This window comes from Ursus americanus, chromosome 21, assembly GCF_024610735.1.
Source record: "Ursus americanus isolate L20-20 chromosome 21, mUrsAme1.1.p, whole genome shotgun sequence".
NCBI lineage: Eukaryota > Metazoa > Chordata > Mammalia > Carnivora > Ursidae > Ursus > Ursus americanus.
The window spans coordinates 41,764,967-41,787,189 of record NC_142147.1 but is presented as its reverse complement, the minus strand read 5'-3'; the positions used below and the strand labels follow the sequence as shown (position 1 = coordinate 41,787,189).

The 22,223-nt window shown below is 36.8% G+C and overlaps 1 protein-coding gene across 13 annotated transcripts in view; it reads right to left on the bottom strand.

Moving 5' to 3' along the window:
• Positions 1 to 1,900: 1,900 nt before the first annotated feature.
• ZNF461 (zinc finger protein 461) overlaps positions 1,901 to 22,223 on the bottom strand; it is a 69,862-nt gene continuing 49,539 nt past the window's right edge. For all 13 annotated transcript variants that reach the window (XM_087871104.1, XM_087871105.1, XM_087871101.1 and 10 more), the window contains one exon: positions 1,901 to 6,710. In XM_087871104.1, the coding sequence (XP_087727230.1) occupies positions 5,323 to 6,710 (1,388 nt within the window). In that variant the 3' untranslated portion in view covers positions 1,901 to 5,322. The remainder of the gene's footprint in view (positions 6,711 to 22,223) is intronic.

The following is a 22,223-nucleotide window of genomic DNA, read 5'->3' as shown; positions in this document are numbered from 1 at the left end:
GAAATAGCGGTGCCAGGGTGGCTCAGTCACTTAACTGTCCAACTCGGTTTCAGCTCAGGTCATGATCTTGGGGTCATGGGATTGAGCCCCACAGCTGGCTCCATGCTCAGCATGGAGTCTGCCTGAAATTCCCTCCCTCTCCCTCTGCCATTCACCATGCTTGTGCTCTCTTTCTCTCTAAAACAAATACATACATACATACATAAAATCTTGAATGAATGAGTAAATAAAAACTAAAAATGGTGAAATACATTGCCAGTGAAACCAAAACTGAGGGAATTTGTTGGTAACAGACCCACCTTACAAGATACACTAAGGCAAGTTCTCCAGAATGAAAGCAAGTGACTTTAAATGGTACCCAAAAGTACCAATAAAGGTACTGATGTAATTATTAAAAAGCACAAATGCATATTTCTTCTCATAACTGATCTAAAAAGCAATTATATATGTACAACAATGTTTTGTGATAGTCCCAACCTACCGATAACCAATGTTGTGGCTGGACTGGCCTTTGTGATTCTTATGATGATTGCAATATGCCCTCAAAAATAAACATCAGGAAACTTTGGAAGAAACCATTTATTACCTACAAGACCTGAAAATTACACAGCACACTTGAGCCATACAGTGAGGGTGCAGGGACAGAGACAGAGGGTGACGGGTTCTACTTTTATTGGGGTTGTGGGTGGGGGGACTAGGGTTTTGTGGGCTTACTCTTTACTGATGAAGTTAGAACATAAGAGCAGGAATTTAAAGTGCAGGAAGAGGAAAAAAAAACAAGAAGCCCAAATGGTCAGTTATTGAAATCAACCAAGATCTCTAAAAAACAAAACAAAACAAAACAACAACAAAAAACAACAACAACAACAACAACAAAAAACCTTGGGAGAGGGGAGGCCTGGCTCTTTATCTAGTCACGTGGCTGGCAATGTGTTTGAAACAGCCATCTTTAAGTGGATGCCTCTTTGAAATGGATGTGTTGGTTTAAGTCAGGCACTTGCATTATTAAAGAAGAAAAACTGTTAGGGCTTATACTATACAATACTATAAAATTGTATACAATATAACTGTACTGTTAGGCCTAGAATCTACAGAAATGTACTACATTAAATAATAACAGCACAAAGGTGAGTGGAGCAAAACTGTATTAGAATAAAGAAATGACACTAGATAGTAACTTGAATCCCCAGGAAACAAAGAGAAATAGTAATAATAAATAAGAAGGTTAATATAACAACTCGATAGTATAAACTTTTTTGCTTTTCTTTATTCAGCATCTGTAATAGACACAAAAATATATAAAGTTCAGGTTCATGACATATATAGATATAATATATAAAATAACAAGAAAGGGAGGATGCAGAAATAGAGCTATCGATGGGCAACATTTCTATATCCCACTGGAACTAAGTTAATACACAGGTAAAGTAGATTTTGGTAACTTAAGATATATATGGCAAGGTACATACGCGAGATTAAGACATTTCCAGACAGACAAAAACTATAGGAGTTCATCACCACTCTAGAACTGCCTTAAAAGAAATGCTAAAGGGAATTCAAGTTGAAATGAAAGGACACTAAGTAACAACACAAAATCTTAGGAAAGTATAAAATTCACTGGAAAAGGTAAATAGTCAATCTCAGAATAATATTGCAAAGACGGTGCATAAATCACGTGACTATAAAAGTTAAAAAACAAAAAATATTAAAAATAACTAGTTACAGGGATGCCTGGGTGCCTTAGTCGGTTAAGCGTCTGCCTTTGGCTCTGGTCATGATCCCAGGGTCCTGGGATGGAGTCCTGCATCGGGCTCCTTGCTCAGTGGGGAGCCTGCTTCTCCCTCTGCCTGCTCTTCCTGCTGTTTGCCGCTCTCCCTGCTTGTGCTCTCTCTCTCTGACAAATAAATAAATAAAATCTTTAAAAACAAACAAAAAAAAAACTTAAAAAATACCTAAAATAATTTCTTGATATGCAATATAAAAAGATGTAAAATGTATCATTAATATAAAATGGGGAGAGGGCAGAGGTAAAAGCAGGGCATTTTTATGCAACTGAAGTTATTAGCTTAAAATAGACTGTTGTAAGATGTTTTATGTAAGCCTCATAGTAACCACAAAGAAAAAACCTATAGTAGATACACACATTAGAAAGAAGGAATCTATTTTTAAAAATCATCAGAGGCACCCAGCTGGCTCTTTTGGTGGGGCATGCGACTCTTAATCTCGGGGTCATGAGTTCAATCCCATTGTGGGTGGAGCTGACTTAAAATAAAAATAAAAGGGGCGCCTGGGTGGCTGTTGGTTAAGGGTCTGCCTTCAGCTCAGGTCATGATCCCAGGGTACTGGGATAGAGCCCCATGTTGGGAGCCTGCTTCTCCCTCTCCCCTCTACTTGTACTCTCTCTTGCTATCTCTCTCTCAAATAAATACAATCTCTTTTAAATTAATTAATCTATTTGAGAGCGAGAGGGAGACACAGAGGGAGAGTGAGAGGAAGAAGCAGACTCTCCACTGAGCAGAGAGCCCAACATGGGACTTGATCCCAGGACCCTGAGCTCATGATCCGAGCCAAAGGCACATTCTTAACCAATTGAGCCACCCAGGTGGCCCAAATAAAACCTTTAAAAAATAAAAAATAAAAATTTGAAAAAAAAGTAAAAAATCATCAAATCACAAAGGAAAACAGCAAGAAAGGAAGAAAGGAACAAAGGAACTACAATACAGTAAGAAAACAATGAATGAAAGTGGCAATATTAAGATCTTATCTATCAATAATTGTGAAGAATTAAATTCTTCAATTCTTTCAAAAGAAGAAAAGAAAAAAGATCCCAAAGCATGCTGCCTACAAGAAAATAACTTTAGCTTTAGGACACACACAGGCTGAAAGCGAAAGGATAGAAAAAGTTATTCTGGGACGCCTGGGTGGTTCATCCACTTTAGCGTCTGCCTTTGGCTCAGGTCATCGTCTCTGGGTCCTGGGATGGGGCCCCACATCAGGCTTCCTGATCAGCAGGGAGTCTGCTTCTTTCTCTCCCTCTGCCCCTCCCCACTGTTCATTCTCTCTCTCAAATAAATAAAATTTTTTTTAAAAAGAAAGAAAAAGACATTCTGTGCAAATGATAATCAAAAGAGAGCAGAGGTGGTTATGCTTAAATCAGTAAAAATAGACTTTTAGTCAAAATCTGTCAGGAGACAAGGGTCGCTATATAAGTGGTCGATTCATAAAGAGGATATAGCAATTACATATATACATGCATTCAACATCAGAGCATTTAAATATGTAAAACAAATACTGACAGATCTGAAGCAAATACTGACAGATATGAAGGGAGAAGTAGAAAGCAATAAAAGGATAGTGGATAATTTCAATATCCCACTTTCAATAATGGATAGCTCTTTCAGACAGAAAATCAATAAGGAAAAAGTGGACTTGAGTAACACTTTAGACCAAATGGAACTAACGGACATACACAGAACATCCCAACCAACAGCAGCAGAGTACACATTCTTCTCAGTAACATACACAGCATTCTCCAGGATACATCATACGTTAGTCTATAAGAAGTCTTACTATGTTTAAGACTGAAATCATATCAAGTGGGGCGCCTGGGTGGCACAGCGGTTAAGCATCTGCCTTCGGCTCAGGGCGTGATCCCGGCGTTCTGGGATCGAGCCCCACGTCAGGCTTCTCCGCTAGGAGCCTGCTTCTTCCTCTCCCACTCCCCCTGCTTGTGTTCCCTCTCTCGTTGGCTGTCTCTATCTCTGTCTAATAAATAAATAAAATCTTTAAAAAAAAAAAAGAATTTTTAAGTAACTTTTTTGACAATGGTCTGAAACTACAAACAGGAGGAAAACCAGAAAATTCACAAATATGTGAAAATTATATATTTTCAGGAGTAAACACTCCTGAACAACCAATGGATCAAAACAGAAATCAAAGAGTATCTTCTGAAAAATGAAAATGGAAACAAATGTATGGGATAAAAAAAATGCAGTTCTAAGAGGGGAGTTTACAGGAATAAAAGCCTACACTACGGGGGGAAAAACAATTTAAGTACCTAACTTCACACCTCAAGGAAGTAGAAGAAAATAACTAAGCCCAAAGTTTGCACGAGGAAGGAAATGATAAACCTAACCTTTCATATAAATGAAAGAGACTTAAAAGACAATAGAAGAGAGCAACAAAAACTAAGAGCTGGTCTTTTTTAAAGACAAAGTTGAAGAACTTTTAGCTTGTCTGACTTAACCAAAAACAGACAGAGAGGACTCAAATAAATAATATTATAAACAACAGAAGAGAGTTCCAATATTGCAGAGCAGGCAATGAAAGATTTGGAGCAGAAAGGCAGTAAGTTTATAGTTGACAAAATGTTTGTAAATCCCAGATAATACTGAAAATAAATGAAAGTGGGCTAAATTTGGAACAATGATGAGAATTTCATGAGTAAAAGATTATGATTAACCTACTTTCATCCAATGAATTAAAAAAGTAGTTAATCCCTGGAAGAATACAAAAGAATTGACAGTTGTGGTTGTCCCTGTGTAAGTAAAGCAGGTGGCTATAGAACCAGATATTAAGGAAGCTTTAATTTTTACTTTACTTGTTTAACTTTTGAATTTTGTAGCATGTGCTTTTATTACCTAATTTTTTAAAATTAAAAAAATTAATGTAATATCAAAACATACATACACTCTCATGGTTGGAATCTACCCAATGGAAATAAAAGTGATGATGTAAGAATGTTTATTGTATGATCATTTGTGATGAAAAATAGAAACTGAATGTCTACAGTACAAAATGGCTTAAAATACAGATATATATCCTATATAAGAAACATTCTGAAGCTTTAAAAACAATGAGTTAGATCTATATGTATTCACCTAGGAAAATGTTTGCAATTATTTGTGCAAAAAGAAATTGCCATGAAATATGTCACTACAGGTGGTATAACCTTTCCACACACATGCAATAAACCCTTCATTTTCGCATATGTTTGAGCAGGAAGGAGCAACACACACATATTGGCTATTTAGGGATTTGTGAAAGGGGAAGCAATTGTTTTATTTCTGCCACATTTCACTAGTTTCAGTAAAAACACTATTTTATAAAATTTATCTCCAATACTGGGTGTTATAATAACCCAAAACAGCACTGGAACCAGAGCAATTAAAATTTTTTACCTGTTAATTACTTTTCCATTTTCCCACTTGAAGGTTTTTTTTTTTTAAGGATTACTGAAATAAATCAATACTAATGAAATTCAGTATTTTACCAACTTTTACCTTGAAGAAAAAAGGAAAACCTATATTTCTAAAAACAATATCATAATGCTAGACTAGGATGAGTGAGGAGAGGAAACCTTACTGGCTTCTCAACTGTATGAAGTGCCTGATGTAGATTAAATTGCAAGCCATGATTAAAGGCCTTTCCATGCTCATAAGGTTTCTTCCCAGAATGAATTCTCTGATGGTGTGAGAAGCTTGAATGATAGCTAAAGGCCTTCCCACATTCCTTACATTCATAGGGCTTCTCACCAGTATGTATTCTCTGATGTTGAATAAGGTGTGAATGAAGTCTAAAGGCCTTACCACATATCATACATTCATGAGGTTTCTCACCAGTATGAATTCTCTGATGTCTTTTGAGGTGTGAGCACTGTCTAAAGGTCTTCCCGCATTCCTTGCACTCATAGGGTTTCTCACCAGTATGAATCCTCCGATGTAGAGTAAGCTGTAAGCCATCACAAAAGGCCTTCCCACATTCACTACATTCATAAGGTTTTTTGCCAGAATGGATTTTCTGATGGTGAGAGAAGCTTGAGTGATAGCTAAAGGCCTTTCCACATTCTCTACATTCATAGGGTTTCTCACCAGTATGAATTCTCCGATGAATGGTAAGGTGTGAGCGATGCCTAAAAGTCTTTCCACATTCTTTACATTCATAGGGTTTCTCACCAGTATGGAGTCGTAGATGTTCAGTAAGTTGAAAGCCACGAATAAAAGCCTTCCCACATTGCTTACATTCATAAGGTTTTTCACCAGTATGAAGTCTCTGATGTTGAGTAAGCTGTGATCGCTGCCTAAAGGCCTTCCCACATTCCTTACATTCATAGGGTTTTTCACCAGTGTGAACTCTCTGATGCAGAATAAGTTCTGAGCCATAATTAAAGGCCTTTCCACATTCTTTACATTCATAGCGTTTTTCACCATTATGGATTCTCAGGTGTTGTTTAAGTTGTGAACAATGAATAAAAGCCCTCCAACATTCCTTACATTCACTGCACTTGCTACTATTTTGAATTCTCTGTTTAGTAAGATATGATGCATTAACAGTCTCTGCACATTCCTTACATTCAGAAAGTTTCTCTTTAGAATGAGTTCTTTTGTGATGACTAAAAAATAAATGGTAACTAAAGTTTTTGTTACATTCTTTACATTCAAAAATTTTCTCTCTATTGTAAAATTCTTGAGCGAGTAAAGTATGTTGGTTAAATATAGGCATGTGTTCATGGTTGATAACAAATTGCCTAAAATAGCCCTCCTGTTCCTGTTGTGTCTCAAACTGACTACTACATTCCCAAATATCTCTGAAAATGGACTTCTCAGGATTATGACTTTTAAATTGTTCCATGATAGCCCATCGGGATGGCTCTGTCTCATAAATGTCTCTTTTTGGAGATAACTTCTTGGCCTCACACCTGGACACCAAGTCTGAAAGATAAGAAACACATTTTAATAGCTGGCTTTGTGTTAGAAAAGAAATAAAATATCTACGGTAGAAAGAGAGATAGCTGAAAAATAATTCACATAAGAGATGAACGGCTTGGAGAGCTCTTAAATACCATCGTGTAAGTGAATGAAAAAAAGGGTAAGGAGAACACGGAGAAATGAGAGCTCACAGAAGAAAGTGAGGGAGTTAATTAATAAGCTCAGTCAGTGGTTCCGAATTTTTTTTTAAGATTTTATTTTTAAGCAATCTCTACATCCAACAGGGGGTTCGAATCCACAACCCCAAGACCAAGAGTCAAACACTCAACTGACTGAGCCAGCCAGGCGCCCCAATGGTTCTGAAATTTTAATCTACCTCAGAGTTTGCTGCAATTATGGACGTACAGGAAACATTCTGGATCAAATCAATCAGTATTTACCAGAGTTTTTAGAATGAGATCAACTGAATCAGAATCTGCAGGAATGTATTAACACTTTCCACCAGGCCAAAGGATTATCATATAGAGACTGCTAATTGCCCCCAAATGTATATTGTCTATTGACTGAACCCAAGGTTTTTAGTTGAGGACAAGGCTGCCCAAAATAAACTGCATTTCCCAGACTCTTTTGCAGAATATGCAACGTAACTGGATTCTGTCTTTAAAAAATTGATATTATATAGTAGCTTATGAAATGTTAAAAGCTAGCTGGCCCATGACCTATATCCTTTATTCTCCCATTTCCTCAGACTGCAGTGTGAATGTGGTGTCATGTCACATAATGGTTTTGCAGAGCAGAGCCTCCACTCCAGCCTGGACTTCAATGCAAGAGAAAATTAACCTTATATATAGTTTAAGCCGTTATTATTTTTGAGTCTGTCACATGCAGCCAAACCTATAACCAAACTCAAGTAGCTTCCTATTGAACTGAAATTTAAAAATCCAATTCTTTATTATGAGAACACAAGGCCCTCTGTGTACTTATAAGGCCTCATTTTGAGTCCACTTCCGTTTTATTGGTGTGCTACAACACTAAACTCCTTTCAACAATTAGGACATTCCAAAGTCCTTCTTATCTTAGAGCTTTTCAGAGGCTGTTTCAGAAGAAAAAGTTTAAGCCTGACAGCTGTATAAAGCGTTCTATTCTAACACAATTTATTTTTCCATTTTCCTAGTGATGGACATTCGGGTTGTTTTCAATTGTTGGCTATTATGATTAGTACTGCTATGAACATTCTCGTACATTATTTAGGTGGAAATAGGACTCCTTTCTGCTAAATGTATACAGTTAGGAGTGAAATTGTTGCATCATGGGATATGCCTTTGTTCAGAGTTCACTGACACTATCCAATAGTATCCTCATTTTCTCATCAAACTGTAAAAGAGTTCCAGGTCTTCACATCCTCATCAACACTTGTTATTGTCAATCGTACATTCAGGCATCCTGGCAGATATGCTATGATACTGCATTGCGGTTTAATTTGCAATTTCCCTGATGACAAATGAGGTTGAACACTTTCCCATATGTTTATTAGCCAACTGGTTATCTTCTTTAGTAAAGAAATTACTGATTTTGTGTGTGTGGTAAAATTCATATAACATAAAATCTACCAGTTTAACCATTTGGAAGTATACAATTCAGTAACTTTTAATACATTCTCAATGTTATGCAACCATCAGATCACTATCTAATTCAAGAACATTCTTATCATGCCAAAAAGAAACCCCATAGCCTCTTCCTCTCTTCCCCCCAGCCCCTGGCAACCACTAATCTGCTTTGTGTCTCTATGAATTTGTCTATTCTGGACATTTCATACAAACGGAATTACACAATATGTAACCTTTTGTGTCTTTTTTCACTCACTACAATGTTTTCAAGGATCAGCCATGTTGTAATATGTATCAGTACTTCATTCCTTTTTTAATAGCTGAGTAACATTCCATTGTACAGATATACCATTTATCCATTCATCAGTCGAGTGTCATTTGGGTAGTTTCTGGGTTGTATTGTTCTTTTTTCTTTGTAGGAATTCTTAATATACTCTGAATATAACCAACATATTGCAAATATTTTACACTCTGGGGCTGGCACTTTCACTCTCTTAATGTTTTGATGAACAGAAGCTCTTAATTTTAAGGCAGTCTAATCCCAAGGTCATGAAAATATACTCATATTGTCTCCTAATTTGCCTTTCATATTTAGACCTATAACCTACCTAGATTAGATTACATGATGTGAGATAGGATTCAAGATGCCTGGCTTCTGATGTAGTTATCCAATTAGCTCAGTACCATTTATTAAAAAGACCATCCTCTGCCTGCCTTTCTCTGTAATCCATTCCAATAAATATTTCAACCCCCATACCTATGTTAAAACATTTCTAAAGTCACCAACAAAATCACTTTGCCAAAATCAGTGCTCTAGCGCTAATCATCACTCTACTCAACTCATTAGCAGCATTTGACACAAATGATCAGTCCGTTTGCTTCCTATATACCATATTCTTCTGGATATCCTCCTACCTTTCTACTTGTACTCAGTTCCCCTTAATGCATCCTCTTCTACTACCTGACCTCTAAATATTGGAATGTCCTAGAACCCAGGCTCTGGTTAGCTATCAATCTATAGTCTTTCCCTGTAACAGGTCTCACTTAAATTCCAGTCATATACTCCTAAGTCTTAAATTGATAACTCTGGCTTTTTTTTTAATTGTGGCAAAATACACATAAAATTTACCATCTTAACAATTTTAAGTGTACAGTTCAGCAATGTTAAGTATATTCACATTTTTGCAGAACCAATCTCCAGAACTTTTTCAACTGAAACTCTGCACTAATTAATAACTCCTTCCCATTCCTTCCTTCCTCAGTTCCTGACATCCACCATTCTACTTCTGTTTCTATGGATTTGACTACTGTAGATACTTCATATCAGTGGACTCACACAGTATTTATCTTTTTGTGACTGGTTTATTTCACTTAGCATAATGTCCTCAACATGTTCATCCATGTTATAGCATGTGTCAGAATTACTTTCTTTTTAAGGCTGAATAACATTACACTGTGTGTGTATATATACACACATTCATATACATGTGCATATATGTGTGCATATACATATGTATGCATTACTAGACACAAACCACATTTTGTTTATCTACTCACTTCTTGATGGACACCTAGGTTGCTTCCACCATTTGGCTATTGTGCATAATGCCACTAAGAACATGGGGGTACAAATATCTGTTTAAGTTGTTTCTTTCAATTCTTTTGGGTAAATATCCAGAAGTAGAATTGCTAGATCATATGGTCATTCTTTTTAATTTTTTGAGCAACCATCATACTGTTTCCCACAATGGCTGCACCATTTTACACTCCCACCAACGTAAAGGTTCCAATTTCTCCACATTCTTGCCAACACTTGTTATTTTGGTTTGTTGTTGTTGTTGTTGTTGTTGTTTTTAAGATTTTACTTATTTATGTGACAGACAGACAGAATGAGTACAAGCCGGGGGAGCAGCAAAGGGAGAGAGAGAAGCAGGCTCTCCACTGAGCAGGGAGCCCGATACAGGGCTCGATCCCAGGACCCTGGGATCATGACCTAAGCCAAAGGCAGACCCTTAACCAACTGAGCCACCCAGGTGCCCCTTGGTTTTTGATAGTAAACACCCAAATGGATGTGAAGTGAGATTTCACTGTGGTTTTGATTTGCATTTCCCTAATGACTGGTGATGTTAAGCATCTTCTCATGTGCTTACTGGCTACTTGTATATCTTCTTCGAACAAATGTGCATTAAAATCCTTCCCCCCCTCCTTTTTCAAATTGAGTTGCTTGGTTTCTTTGACATTGAGTTGTAGGATTTCTTTATATATTCTGGATATTAACCCCTTTTCAGATATATGATTTATAAATGTGTTCTATTCCAGAGGTTACCTTTTCATTTTATTGACTATGTACTTTTATGTGTATACTTCTAGCTTTTATCTTGTATTCAATACAAATCTAATAAAATTCCTAAAATGTTGTTTGAGGAACCTGAAAAACTGATTCAAAAATACATTTGGAAAAACAAACATTTAAGAACAGCCAAAACACTACTAAAAGAGATCAAAGTCAGAGAATTTATCCTGCCTATGATAAAGACATCATAAAGACTTAAGACAATGTGGTATTCAGATAGGGCTTGACTCATGGAAAGACCAGAAGCAGAGCCACATAGAAAGCATTACAGATCAGTGGTGAAAGAATAATTTAATAAATGGTATTAGAACAATTATCCTTATAGATATAGAAAAAACTACTCTGGTTCCCTACCATACACCATAAATACATAAACTCCAAATGCATTAAAGACCTACAAGTTAATGGAAAAACTGTAAGGCTTATGGGAAAAAATACGGATATATATAAAGCACACCTAAAGGGAGAACGGATTTCTTGAACAAGACACAAACAGGCTAACTAGAAAAAAGATAAAGCTAAAACAAAATTGGCCAAAAGATCTATTTAGGCATTTCACAGAAGAGGAAACACTAATGCTAAACAATCATATGCAAAGATGCTCAAAAAATCAAGGACATTCAAATTAAGATATAATGAGATACCATTTCATACTCATGAAACTGGTAAAACTTAAAATATCTAAGAATTTCACTCATTGTTAACATGTTGAACAACCAAAATTATTAAACATTGCAGTGGTAATATAAATTACTACCAACACTCAGGAAAACAATTTGGTGTAACATAAAGTTGAAGATGAACATGTTCTATGATCCAGCAATTCCAAAAGTACATAGCCTGGAGAAAATCTTGTATTATGTGCTTCAGGAGACATTTAAGAATACTCACTGTACCACTGTGCATATTAGCAAATAATTACAAACCCAAATTATAACAACCAGAAATTTGTGGAATGAAATATTACACAGCTATGAAAATGAACTCAGGCATAAAAGAATATGGGGAAAATATTATAAACCATATGGTACGAAATAACCAAATCACAAAAAACACATCTCATTATCATTTTTATAAACTTCAAAATAAGCAAAACACAACAAATAGTATTTAAGGGCATACACAGGTATCATAAGCTATTTTTAAAAACGGAATAATTATAATACAATTCAAGATAATGGTTACCTTTAGAGATGTAGCAGAGGAAGGGACCAGGGAAAAGTATACAGGTAGCTTGCATGGCATTGGTCATATTGAACAATTCCTGACTAATTCACCAGATAGACTCCTCAGATTAAATAAAACATTCCATTTTCTCTATAATATATTATGACAGGATCCAGCAAGATCAGCCGTACTAGTTACTTTGCTACACATATCCAAGACGATCCCAACAGCCAAACTGTATGCCTGCCAGAAGTCAGCTGTATTTGTTCCCCTCCCTGTTTATGCCAATAGATGAAATGAATATGAAAACGGATTGTTTCACTAAACTAACTGTTTTTGGGAAATCACATAATGGCAATCATTTAAGAAAAAGCAAAAAAAAAAAATGCTACAAGAAAAAGACTGGCGATGGTAACAAAAAAATGAAGTACTCCACATATACACTGTCTTTAGGATCGTCCCCCTCTTTAAAGAAATCGAAGCAAATATCATAGAAAATGAACATTCTAAAGTTTTTTTTTATTTTTTAAAAAGATTTTATTTATTTTAGAGAACACACATGGAGGAAGGGACAGAGGGAGAAGGACAGAATCTCAAGCAGACTCCTCCTTGAGTGTGGAGTCTGATGAGGGGCTCAGTCTCATGACCCTGAGATCATGACCTGAGCAAAAACGAAGAGTCAGACACTTAACCAACTGAGCCACCCAGGCGCCCCTACAGTTCATTTTTAAAGGAAAATTTAAAATCTTAATCACAAAGATTGCATAGACTCCCTCTTCCCTGCTTCTATCCTAAATAAAACCAAAACTCTGGAAATTACCTATCATACAACAATAAAGTAACTTTGAAAGCTGGAAGGAAGAAGATTAATTGATTTGGATTCCGTGGACTTGAGGAACTACCACATGGTGAGTTAGTTCCCTGGGTTTGTTTTCTTTCTCTTCCTTTCTTTTTTTTCTTTCTTTCTTTCTTTCTTTTCCTTCTTTCTTTCTTTTCTTTTTTCCTGTTTTTTATTTTTTAATTCTATTATAATTAACACAGAATGTGAAATTAGTTTTAGGTGTACAACATAGTGATTTAACAATTAGATACATTATTCAGTGCTCATCATAATTAAGTGTACTCTTAATCCTTTTCACCTATTTCACCCATCTCCCCACCCACCTCTGGTAACCATCAGTTTGTTCTCTAAGAGGGTTTTCTTCCTTTGTCTCTTTTTTGTTTCATTTCTTAAATTCCACACGAGTGAAATCATGTATTTTTCTTTGACTATTTCACTTAGCATTATACCCTCGAGATCCATCCATGTTGTTGCAAATGGCAAGATTTCCTTCCTTTTATTGCTGAATAATATTCCATTGTATATATACACATCTTCATCCATTCATCTATTGATGGACACTTGGGTTGCTTCAATATCCATGCTATTGTAAATAATACTGCAATAAACATGCTGCATATATCTTTTCAAATTAGTAATTACATATTCTTTCTGTAAGTACTCAGTAGAATTACTGGATCATATGGTAATTCTATTTCTTGTTTTTTGAGTAAACTTCATACTGTTTTCCACAGTGGCTGCACCACTGTGCATTCTAACCATGCATGAGTTCTTTGTCTCTACATCCTCACTAACACTTGTTTATTGTGTTTGATTTAACCATTCTGACAGAAGTGAGGCGATACCTCATGGTGATATCTCATTGTGGTTTCAATTTGCATTTCCCTGATGACCTGTGATGTAGAACATCTTTTCATGTGTCTGTTGGCCAACTGTATGTCTTCTTTCGAGAAATGTCTGTTCATGTCTTCTGCCCTATTTTTAATTGGATTATTTGTACTTTGGGTGTTGAGTTTTATCAATTCTTTATATATTTTGGATACTAGCCCTTTAACAGGAATGTCATTTGCAAATGTCTTCCCCATTTGTTAGACTTTTAGTTTTGTTGATTGTGTCCTTTGCTGTGAAGAAGCTTTTTACTTTGATGTAGTTCCAATAGTTTATTTTTGCTTTTGTTTCCCTTTTCTCAGGAGACATATCTAGAAAAATGTTGATATGGCTAATATCAGAGAAACTACTACTTGGGCCCTCTTCTAGCATTTTCATGGTTTCAGGTCTCACTTGTAGGTCTTTAATCCATTTTGAGTTGATTTTTGTGTATCGTGTAAAAAAGTGGTCATTTCATTCTTTTGCTGTGCAGTTTCCCCAACAGCATTTGTTGAAGAGACTGTCTTTTTCCCATTGGATATTCTTGCCTCCTTTGTCATAGATTAACTGACCATATAATTTTGGGTTTACTTCTGGGTTTTCTATACTCTTCCATTGAACTATGTGTCTAATTTTATGCCAGCACCATACTGTTTTGATTACTACAGCTTTGTAGTGTATCTTGAAATCAGCTACTGTTTCTTCAGCTAAATCTTCTGCCCTTTTTTCTCTCTCTTCTCTTTCCGGGATCCCTATAATGTGAATATTATTATACTTATGGTGTTGCTGAGTTCCCTTAATCTATTTTCATTTTTTATTATTCTTTTTTCTTTCTCCTGTTCAGCTTAGTTGCTTTCCCTTATTCTGTCCTCCATGTCACTGATCCATTCTTCTGCTTCCTCTAGTCTACTACTTATCCCATGTAGTGTATTTTTAATTTCAGTTGAGTTCTTCACCTAAGATTGGTTCGTTTTTATGTTTTCTCTTTGTTAAGGGTTTCACTGAGGTCGTCCTCCACTCTTCTCATAATTCCAGTTAGTATCTTTATGACCATTACTTTAATTCCCTATTACTTATCACCATTTCACTTAGGTCTGTCATTGCGATTCTGTCCTGTTCCTTCATCTGGAGCATATTCCTCTGTCTTTTCATTTTGTCTAACTCTCTGTGTCTGTTTCTGTGTGTTATTGAAAGTCAGCTATGTCTCCTGCTCATGAAAGTGGTGGCCTTATGAAGAAGAGATCCTGAATGCCCTGCAGTGCAGTGTCTTCGTTCACCAAAACCTGGCACTTCAGGGGTGTCTCCTATGTGTGTTGCATATGCCCTACTATTGTGGCTGAGCTGTGTTTGCCTTCAGTCTAGTCATCTGCAAAGGTTCTCTTTGTCTATTGTGAGCTGAGCTTAGTCCCTGTGTTGTCAGAGGGCCAGTCTGAGGCTGCTTTGGGCTTCAGTTGGGTCAGAACAGGTGTTTGCAAGAGATGTAGTAGCACCGAACTTCAGGGTGCTCTCCTTGTGTTGTTTCCTGAGCTGTCACTGGTGAGCAAGGCCTGCAATCAGATCAGATATCTGCTCCCAGCCCACTGCTGAAGCCAGAGTCGAACTGATGTGGTTATCTTCCCGTACCCAAGGCAGGAGTCACTTTGGAGTGGTGCTGGCCCGTTGGAGGTGCTTGCACACTGTCATACTTGTGGAACCACTTTGGAGAACTCCTGTCAGGCCAGGTTGGAGGGGCAAGGTCCAAAGGAGAACATGGGGGAAGGTGTATGGTATTAGCAAGGTTTGTACTGGTCTGCAGTGGGAGAGGACTGGTAGCCACTCTGGAGAACTGCTGAGGGAGGGTCCACAGGAGAGCATGGGGGCAGGGCATGCTGTTAACAAGCCAGGTGGAGAGTGTGCATGCTGTGCTGGTTCCCACAGGTATCCATGTATTTATGCTGGGGGGGCGGGGGAAGGAAATGGTGCCTGCCAGCTCTTTTGTTCTTGGATAAGTCTCCCACAGATCGCTGCCCCACCAGCACATATTCTGAGATTAGCAAATAAATCTTCCTATGTATCCCAGGTGCTGTTCTGGCAGTCTTTGGGTAATTTTCTGGGTTATTCACACTGATGTGGGTGTTATCTACTGTATCCATGGAATGAGATAAGCTCAGGATCCTCTTACTCCACCATCTTCCCAGGAAGTTTGTCCCTGGGTTTTCTTTTTATTTCTTATATACCCACATAATGGGCACTGGACAGTAGGCCTGCAACCTGGAACCACTAACAGGTGCACACACACGCACCAATAGAAATCTACTCTTTCTAGCCAAAAGACTAGGAGCAGGGAACGCCAACAGACTTAGTGGGATCCCTAGCACCTGCTCCATAACCTAGACCTTAACAACAGTTTCATCAGCCAGCTGCAGTAGCAGCAAGAATTCTGTGACTGATGTATCACTAGCCACAGCACAAGGAAGTCTCTTGATGTACAAGCCCCCAGTTCACAACCAGGGCACTGGCTGGAAGATCTATCTACCCAGAAAGGTGCCATTAGTAAAGTCTTGCATCTCCCTGTCCTCTGCCCAGTGGCATAAGGAAATCCATGCCCAGTGCCTTCTATATCTCAGTGAAGCTAAGTGTATCTCAATGGCTTCTGCCTCCCCCATCCCACAGAAGATGATCTAGCTATACTGGGGATCCACAGAACCTTTCTGTCCTTGCAGACAACACATCAGGGACTGAGCAGGATTCCCAGCAGTACCAGAGATATAAAGCATATCTGAATAGCATTGAAAGGGCTCTGAAAACTAAGCTGCCATTAGAACCAAAGCTTACAAAAGGAGGCCAGATCTATACACTAAACCTAACAACATGACTCCCCACTAAAATAGATTTTAAAAGACTTAAATAGAATCAAGACTCTCTTATTATAAAAACAAAAATGTCCAATATACAATAAATCACTTGTCTTACCAAAAGTCAGGGAAACCAAAATCTGAAGGAGAAAAGGCAATCAACTGAGACCAATACCAAGATTAATTAGATGCTGGAACTACCTGACAAGGAATTTAAAGTGGTCTTCATAAAAATTCATTGACAATCAATTACAAACTCTCTTTAAACAAATGAAAAAACAGAATATTTCCAGAAAAAACAGTACTTACCAAAAAGTAAATGCAATGAAAAATGTAATAGGTGTTATGAAAGATACACTAAATGGTCTCTAGAGTAAACATAACAGATGCTAGAAATCTGTGAACTCAAAGACAAAAATTTTTACATAATCTGAAAAACAAAGATAAACAGACTTAAAGAAAAAATACAGCCTCATTCCCTGTGGACAATAACAAAAGATCCAACATTCATATCATCCAAGACCCAGAAGGACAGGAAAAAGACGGTAGTACTGAAAAAGTATTCAAAGATATAACAGTTGAACTTTCCAAATTTCATACAAGACAAATCTATAGATTTAAGAAACTCAGCAAATAACGCTTTATTAAGAAAAATCCAAAGAAATCAAAACCAAGACATCCATTTCTGAAAACTAGACAAAGAAAATCTTTAAACAGCAACACACATTATATATTGATGATAAAGAAACACCAGTTCAGGGGCGCCTGGGTGGCACAGCGGTTAAGCGTCTGCCTTCGGCTCAGGGCGTGATCCCGGCGTTATGGGATCGAGCCCCACATCAGGCTCCTCTGCTATGAGCCTGCTTCTTCCTCTCCCACTCCCCCTGCTTGTGTTCCCTCTCTCGCTGGCTGTCTCTATCTCTGTCGAATAAATAAATAAAATCTTTAAAAAAAGAAAAAAAGAAAGAAAAACCAGTTCAAAAGACTGGATTTCTCATTTGAAACCATGGAGACCAAAAGGAAACAGAACAATATTTTTCAAGTACTAAAAGAAAAGAACTGTGAACCTCAAATTCTGTACCCACTGAAACTATTCTTTTTTTTTTAATATTTATTTATTTATTTTAGAAGAAGAGAGAGTGTGTAGAGGGGAGAGGCAGAGAGAAAGGGAGCGAAATTCAAGCAGACTCTGAGTGCACAGCCCAACGTGGGGCTCGATCTCATGACCCTGAGATCATGACCTGAGCAGAAACCAAGGGTCAGACATTCAACCCACTGCACCACCCAGCCGCCCCTCCACTGAAACTATTCTTAAGGAATGGAGAATAAAGTCATTCTCAGACAAAGGAAAATGAAGAGAATTTGTTGTTGCAGACATGCCCTTAAAGAGTGGCCAAAGGAAGCTCTCCCAACAAACAAAATGGTAACAGAAGAAGGCTTAGACCTTCAGAAAGGAAAAAATAGAATGAGCAAAAATAGAAGAAAACATACCAGGCTATCCTTTACCCCATGAGTTCCTTTAGTCCTATTTTATGGTAAAGCAAAAAAACAAAAACAAAAACAAAACAAAAAAAGAAAGAAAAGGAAAAAAAAGAAAAAAAATTTTTTAAAAGATTTTATTTGACAGAGAGAGAGACAGCCAGCGAGAGAGGGAACACAAGCAGGGAGGAGTGGGAGAGGAAGAAGCAGGCTCCCAATGGAGCAGGGAGCCCAATGTGGGGCTCAATCCCAGGACATTGGGATCATGCCCTGAGCCAAAGGCAGACGCTTAACGACTGAGCCACCCAGGCGCCCCGGTAAAGCAAAAATTTTAACACTATCTCTTGTGATCAATGCATGTAGAAGAAATACTTAAAACAATTATACCAAAAAAGTCAGGAGGATAAAAGGACCTAAATGGATGTAAAGTTTCTACACTTCACTTGAAGTGGTAAAACATCAAAACCAACAGACTGTATAAGTATGTACGTACATGCTAATACTAAGAGCAAACAATAAAATAAAAATAAAAAAACAAAACAAAAGCAACATATTAAAAAACATAAAATGCTACTCTAGAAATGTTTGAGTAACTCACAGATAGGCACAAAAAAAGAAAAGAACAAGAAACAGAAGAAAACAAAATGACAGATATAAGCCTTAACATATCAATGATTTTTTTCAATAATTACCTTTAAAATACCTTTAAATACCTTTAAAATATCTTAAAATACCTTTAAATTACTAAATCACAATTAAAAGACAAACATTGGCACAGTGGACAAATAACATGACCCAACATGGTGATAAAAAACTCATTTCAAACATGACAAAGGTAGGTTGAAAACAGGAGTGGAAAAATATATATCATGTACACATCAATCCAAAGACAGTAGAAATTAAAAAAAGAAAGTAGAAATAGCTATATTAATATCACATAAAATAGACTTCAGAATAAAGAAAATTAATAAGTACCACCAACAGATCTCAAAATACATAAAGCAAAAACTGATATAGCTGAAAAGAGAAAGAGACAAAACACTCTTATACCTGGGGATTCAAATACCCTACTCTCAGCAACTGATAGAACCACCAAAGAGAAAATCAGAAAGGATACAGAAGAACTACCTGAACAAGACTATCAATAATAGGATGTAATCAACATTTACAAAGCCACCCAACAATAGCAGAATACACAATGTTTTCAAGTACACAGTGAACATTCCCCAAGACAGACCTTATTCTAAGTCATGAAGCAAATCTTAAATTTAAAAGAATCAAAATCACCCAGAGTATATTCTATGATGTATAGTGAAGAATTTAAACTTGCCCAAAGAGAAATCTGGCTTTTGTCTTCATCTCCAACGAGAAAATCTCTACACACAATGTCTTTGTTTAGGACCACAGCTACCAGGCAGTCTAACAATGGGATTTATGATGTAGGCTTTGAGCCATGTGGTACCAATTCTTCTCCAGAGAGACAGAAATCTAAAGGTATGAGCTCTACCTCTTGAGAGGCTGGAAACTAAAGGCCAACCACATGGGCAGCCAACCCAGAGCCCAAAAAAAGTTTGGGGTTCCTGGGTGGCTCAGTCGATTAAGCATCTGACTCGGCTCAGGTCATGATCTCAGGGTCCTGGGATTGAGCCCTGCATCTGACTCCACACTCAGTGGGGAGTCTGCCTATCCCTCTCCCTCTGCCCCTCCCCCTGCTTGTGTTTTCTCTGTCCCTCAGCCTCAAATAAATAAAATCTTTTTTTTTAAGAAATCAAATTCATAATTTAGAAGATTCCAATAAAGAAATCTCCAAGTCCACATGGTTTCACTGAAGAATTTTACCAAACATTCCCAGAATCTTACACACAGTTTCTTCCAGAAAACAGAAGAGAACACTTCTCAAAGTACTTGATGAGGCATTACTCTGATATCAAAACCAGGCAAAGGCAGCACACACAAAATAACTGCAGACCAACATCCCCCATGAACTTAGATGAAAAAAATCCTCAATTTAATTTTACCAAACTCAATAATGTATAAAAAGAATGATATACAATGACTAAGTGGGATTTATTCCAGGTATGAAAGGCGAATAATATTTAAAAATCAATGTAATCCATCATATCAACAACTAAGGAAGAAAAAAATCCCATGATCATATTAATAACCATTTATGATTAAAAAAACTCTCAGGGTGAGGGAGACAAACCATAAGAGACTCTTAAACATAAGAAAAAAACTGAGGGTTGCTGGAGGGGAGAAGGGTGGAGGGATGGGGTAACTGGGTGATGGACATTGGGGAGGGTATGTGTTTTAATGAGCACTGGGTATTATATAAGACTAATGAATCACAGCCTGTACCCCCGAAACAAATAATACATTCTATGTCAATTAATTGAATTTAAAAAAAAACAAACCTCTCAGGGCATTAGGAAGAGAAGGGAACTTCCTCAAACTCATAAAGAGCATAAAGAGCATCTACAAAAAAAACCTAGAGCTAATATACTTTATGGTAAAAGACCAAATCCTGAATGTTTTCCCTCTAAAACTGGTAAAAATGATGTCCTCTCTTACCACCCTTATTTAATGCAGCCCTGGAAGTTCTAGCTATTCCCATAAGACAAGAAAATAAAGGGCACATTTTGGAAAAAAAGGAAATAAAACTATCTATTTGCAAATGATATGACTGTCTACAATAATGAATCTACAAGGAAATAACTGAGCTGAAAAAGGTAACAGAATACAAGATCAACATACAAAATCAATTTAATTTCTGTACATTGACAATAAGCAACAACCAAAATAAAAAGGCAATACCATTTATAAATGCTCCTGAAAAATGAAATACTTAGGTAAAAAAATTAACAAAACATGTACAGGATCTCTATGATAAAAATTACAAAATGCTAATAAAAGAAATCAAAGAAAAAATACTTGAAGAAACATGGATTGGAAGACTCAACAGAGTAAAGATGTTAACTCTCTAACTTCATCCACAGTTTAACATAATTCCTATGAAAATATCAGCAAGTGTTTTGGTAGACACAGACAAGGTTATTCTAAAATTTATATGCATAGGGGTGCCTAGGTGGCTCACTTGGTTAAGCATCTGCCTTCAGCTCAGATCACGATCTCAGGGTCATGGGATCGAGCCCCACATGGTGCTCCCTGCTCAGCAGGGAGTCTGCTTCTACCCCCCCCACCTCTGCCCCTTCGCCCACTCATGCTCGCTTGCACTCTCTCTTTCTCTCTCAAATAAATAAAATCTTTTAAAAGTAGAATAAATAAATAAATAAATAAATAAATAAATAAATAAATAAATAAAATTTATATGCATAGGAAAGAGCACTAAGGATAGTCAAAAGAATTTTGAAAAATAACAAAGTGGGAAGAATCACTCTTTCTGTTATTAAGGCTTACTTAATCAAAGGCTTACAGAAATTAAAGTATGGTACTGGCAGAGGGTCACAAAGATCAATGGTACAAAACAGAGAAGTCAAAAATGGAGCCACACAAATGTGTCCAACTGATCTCTGACAAGGATGAAAAAGCAATTCAATGGAGAAGGGATAACGTTTTAAAATAAATGGTGATGGAGCAACTGGACATTCATGGGGGGGTAAAAATTAACCTTTACCTGAAGTCTCACATCTGTAAAAATGAACTCAAGATGGCCCATACACTTAAATGAAAAATGTAAAACTATAAAACTTTTAGAAGGAACACAGGAGAAAATCTTTAATATGTAAGACTAGGTAGAGTGTTTAGGCTTGACGTCAAATAAAAAAAAAAACCCTCACAATTCATAAGATTAAAAATGGATAAATTAGATTCTATCAAAATGCAAAAGACCTTGGTAAAGGGTTGAAAAGAAAAATTAGAGACCTGAAGAAAATATTTGTTTAAATCACAAATCCAACAAAGGCCTATCTAGAATACATAAAGAACTTTCAAATTCAATAGTAAAACACCAAATGATCAAACTAGAAAATGGACAAAGACATGAACACACATTTCACTGAAGAGGATATACAGAAAGCAAATAAAGACATGAGAAGATATTCAACATAATTTTCTATTAAGGAAATTCAAATTAAAACCACATTGAGATATCACTACCCACATAAAATGGCTAACATGAAAAACAGATATAACACTGGCTAGGATTGCTGGCTAGGATTCAGTGAAACCAATCACTTCCACATTGCTGGTAGGAATATAAAACGGTAAAACCATTGTGGAAAATAGTTTGGCAGTTCCTTTCATTACATGTTTGAGTTTTACCCCAGACTTATTTTCAAGTACACACTTTTACATGAACATAAGGAACATATATTTGTGTGTGTACATATAGTTGTAATTCACATTATA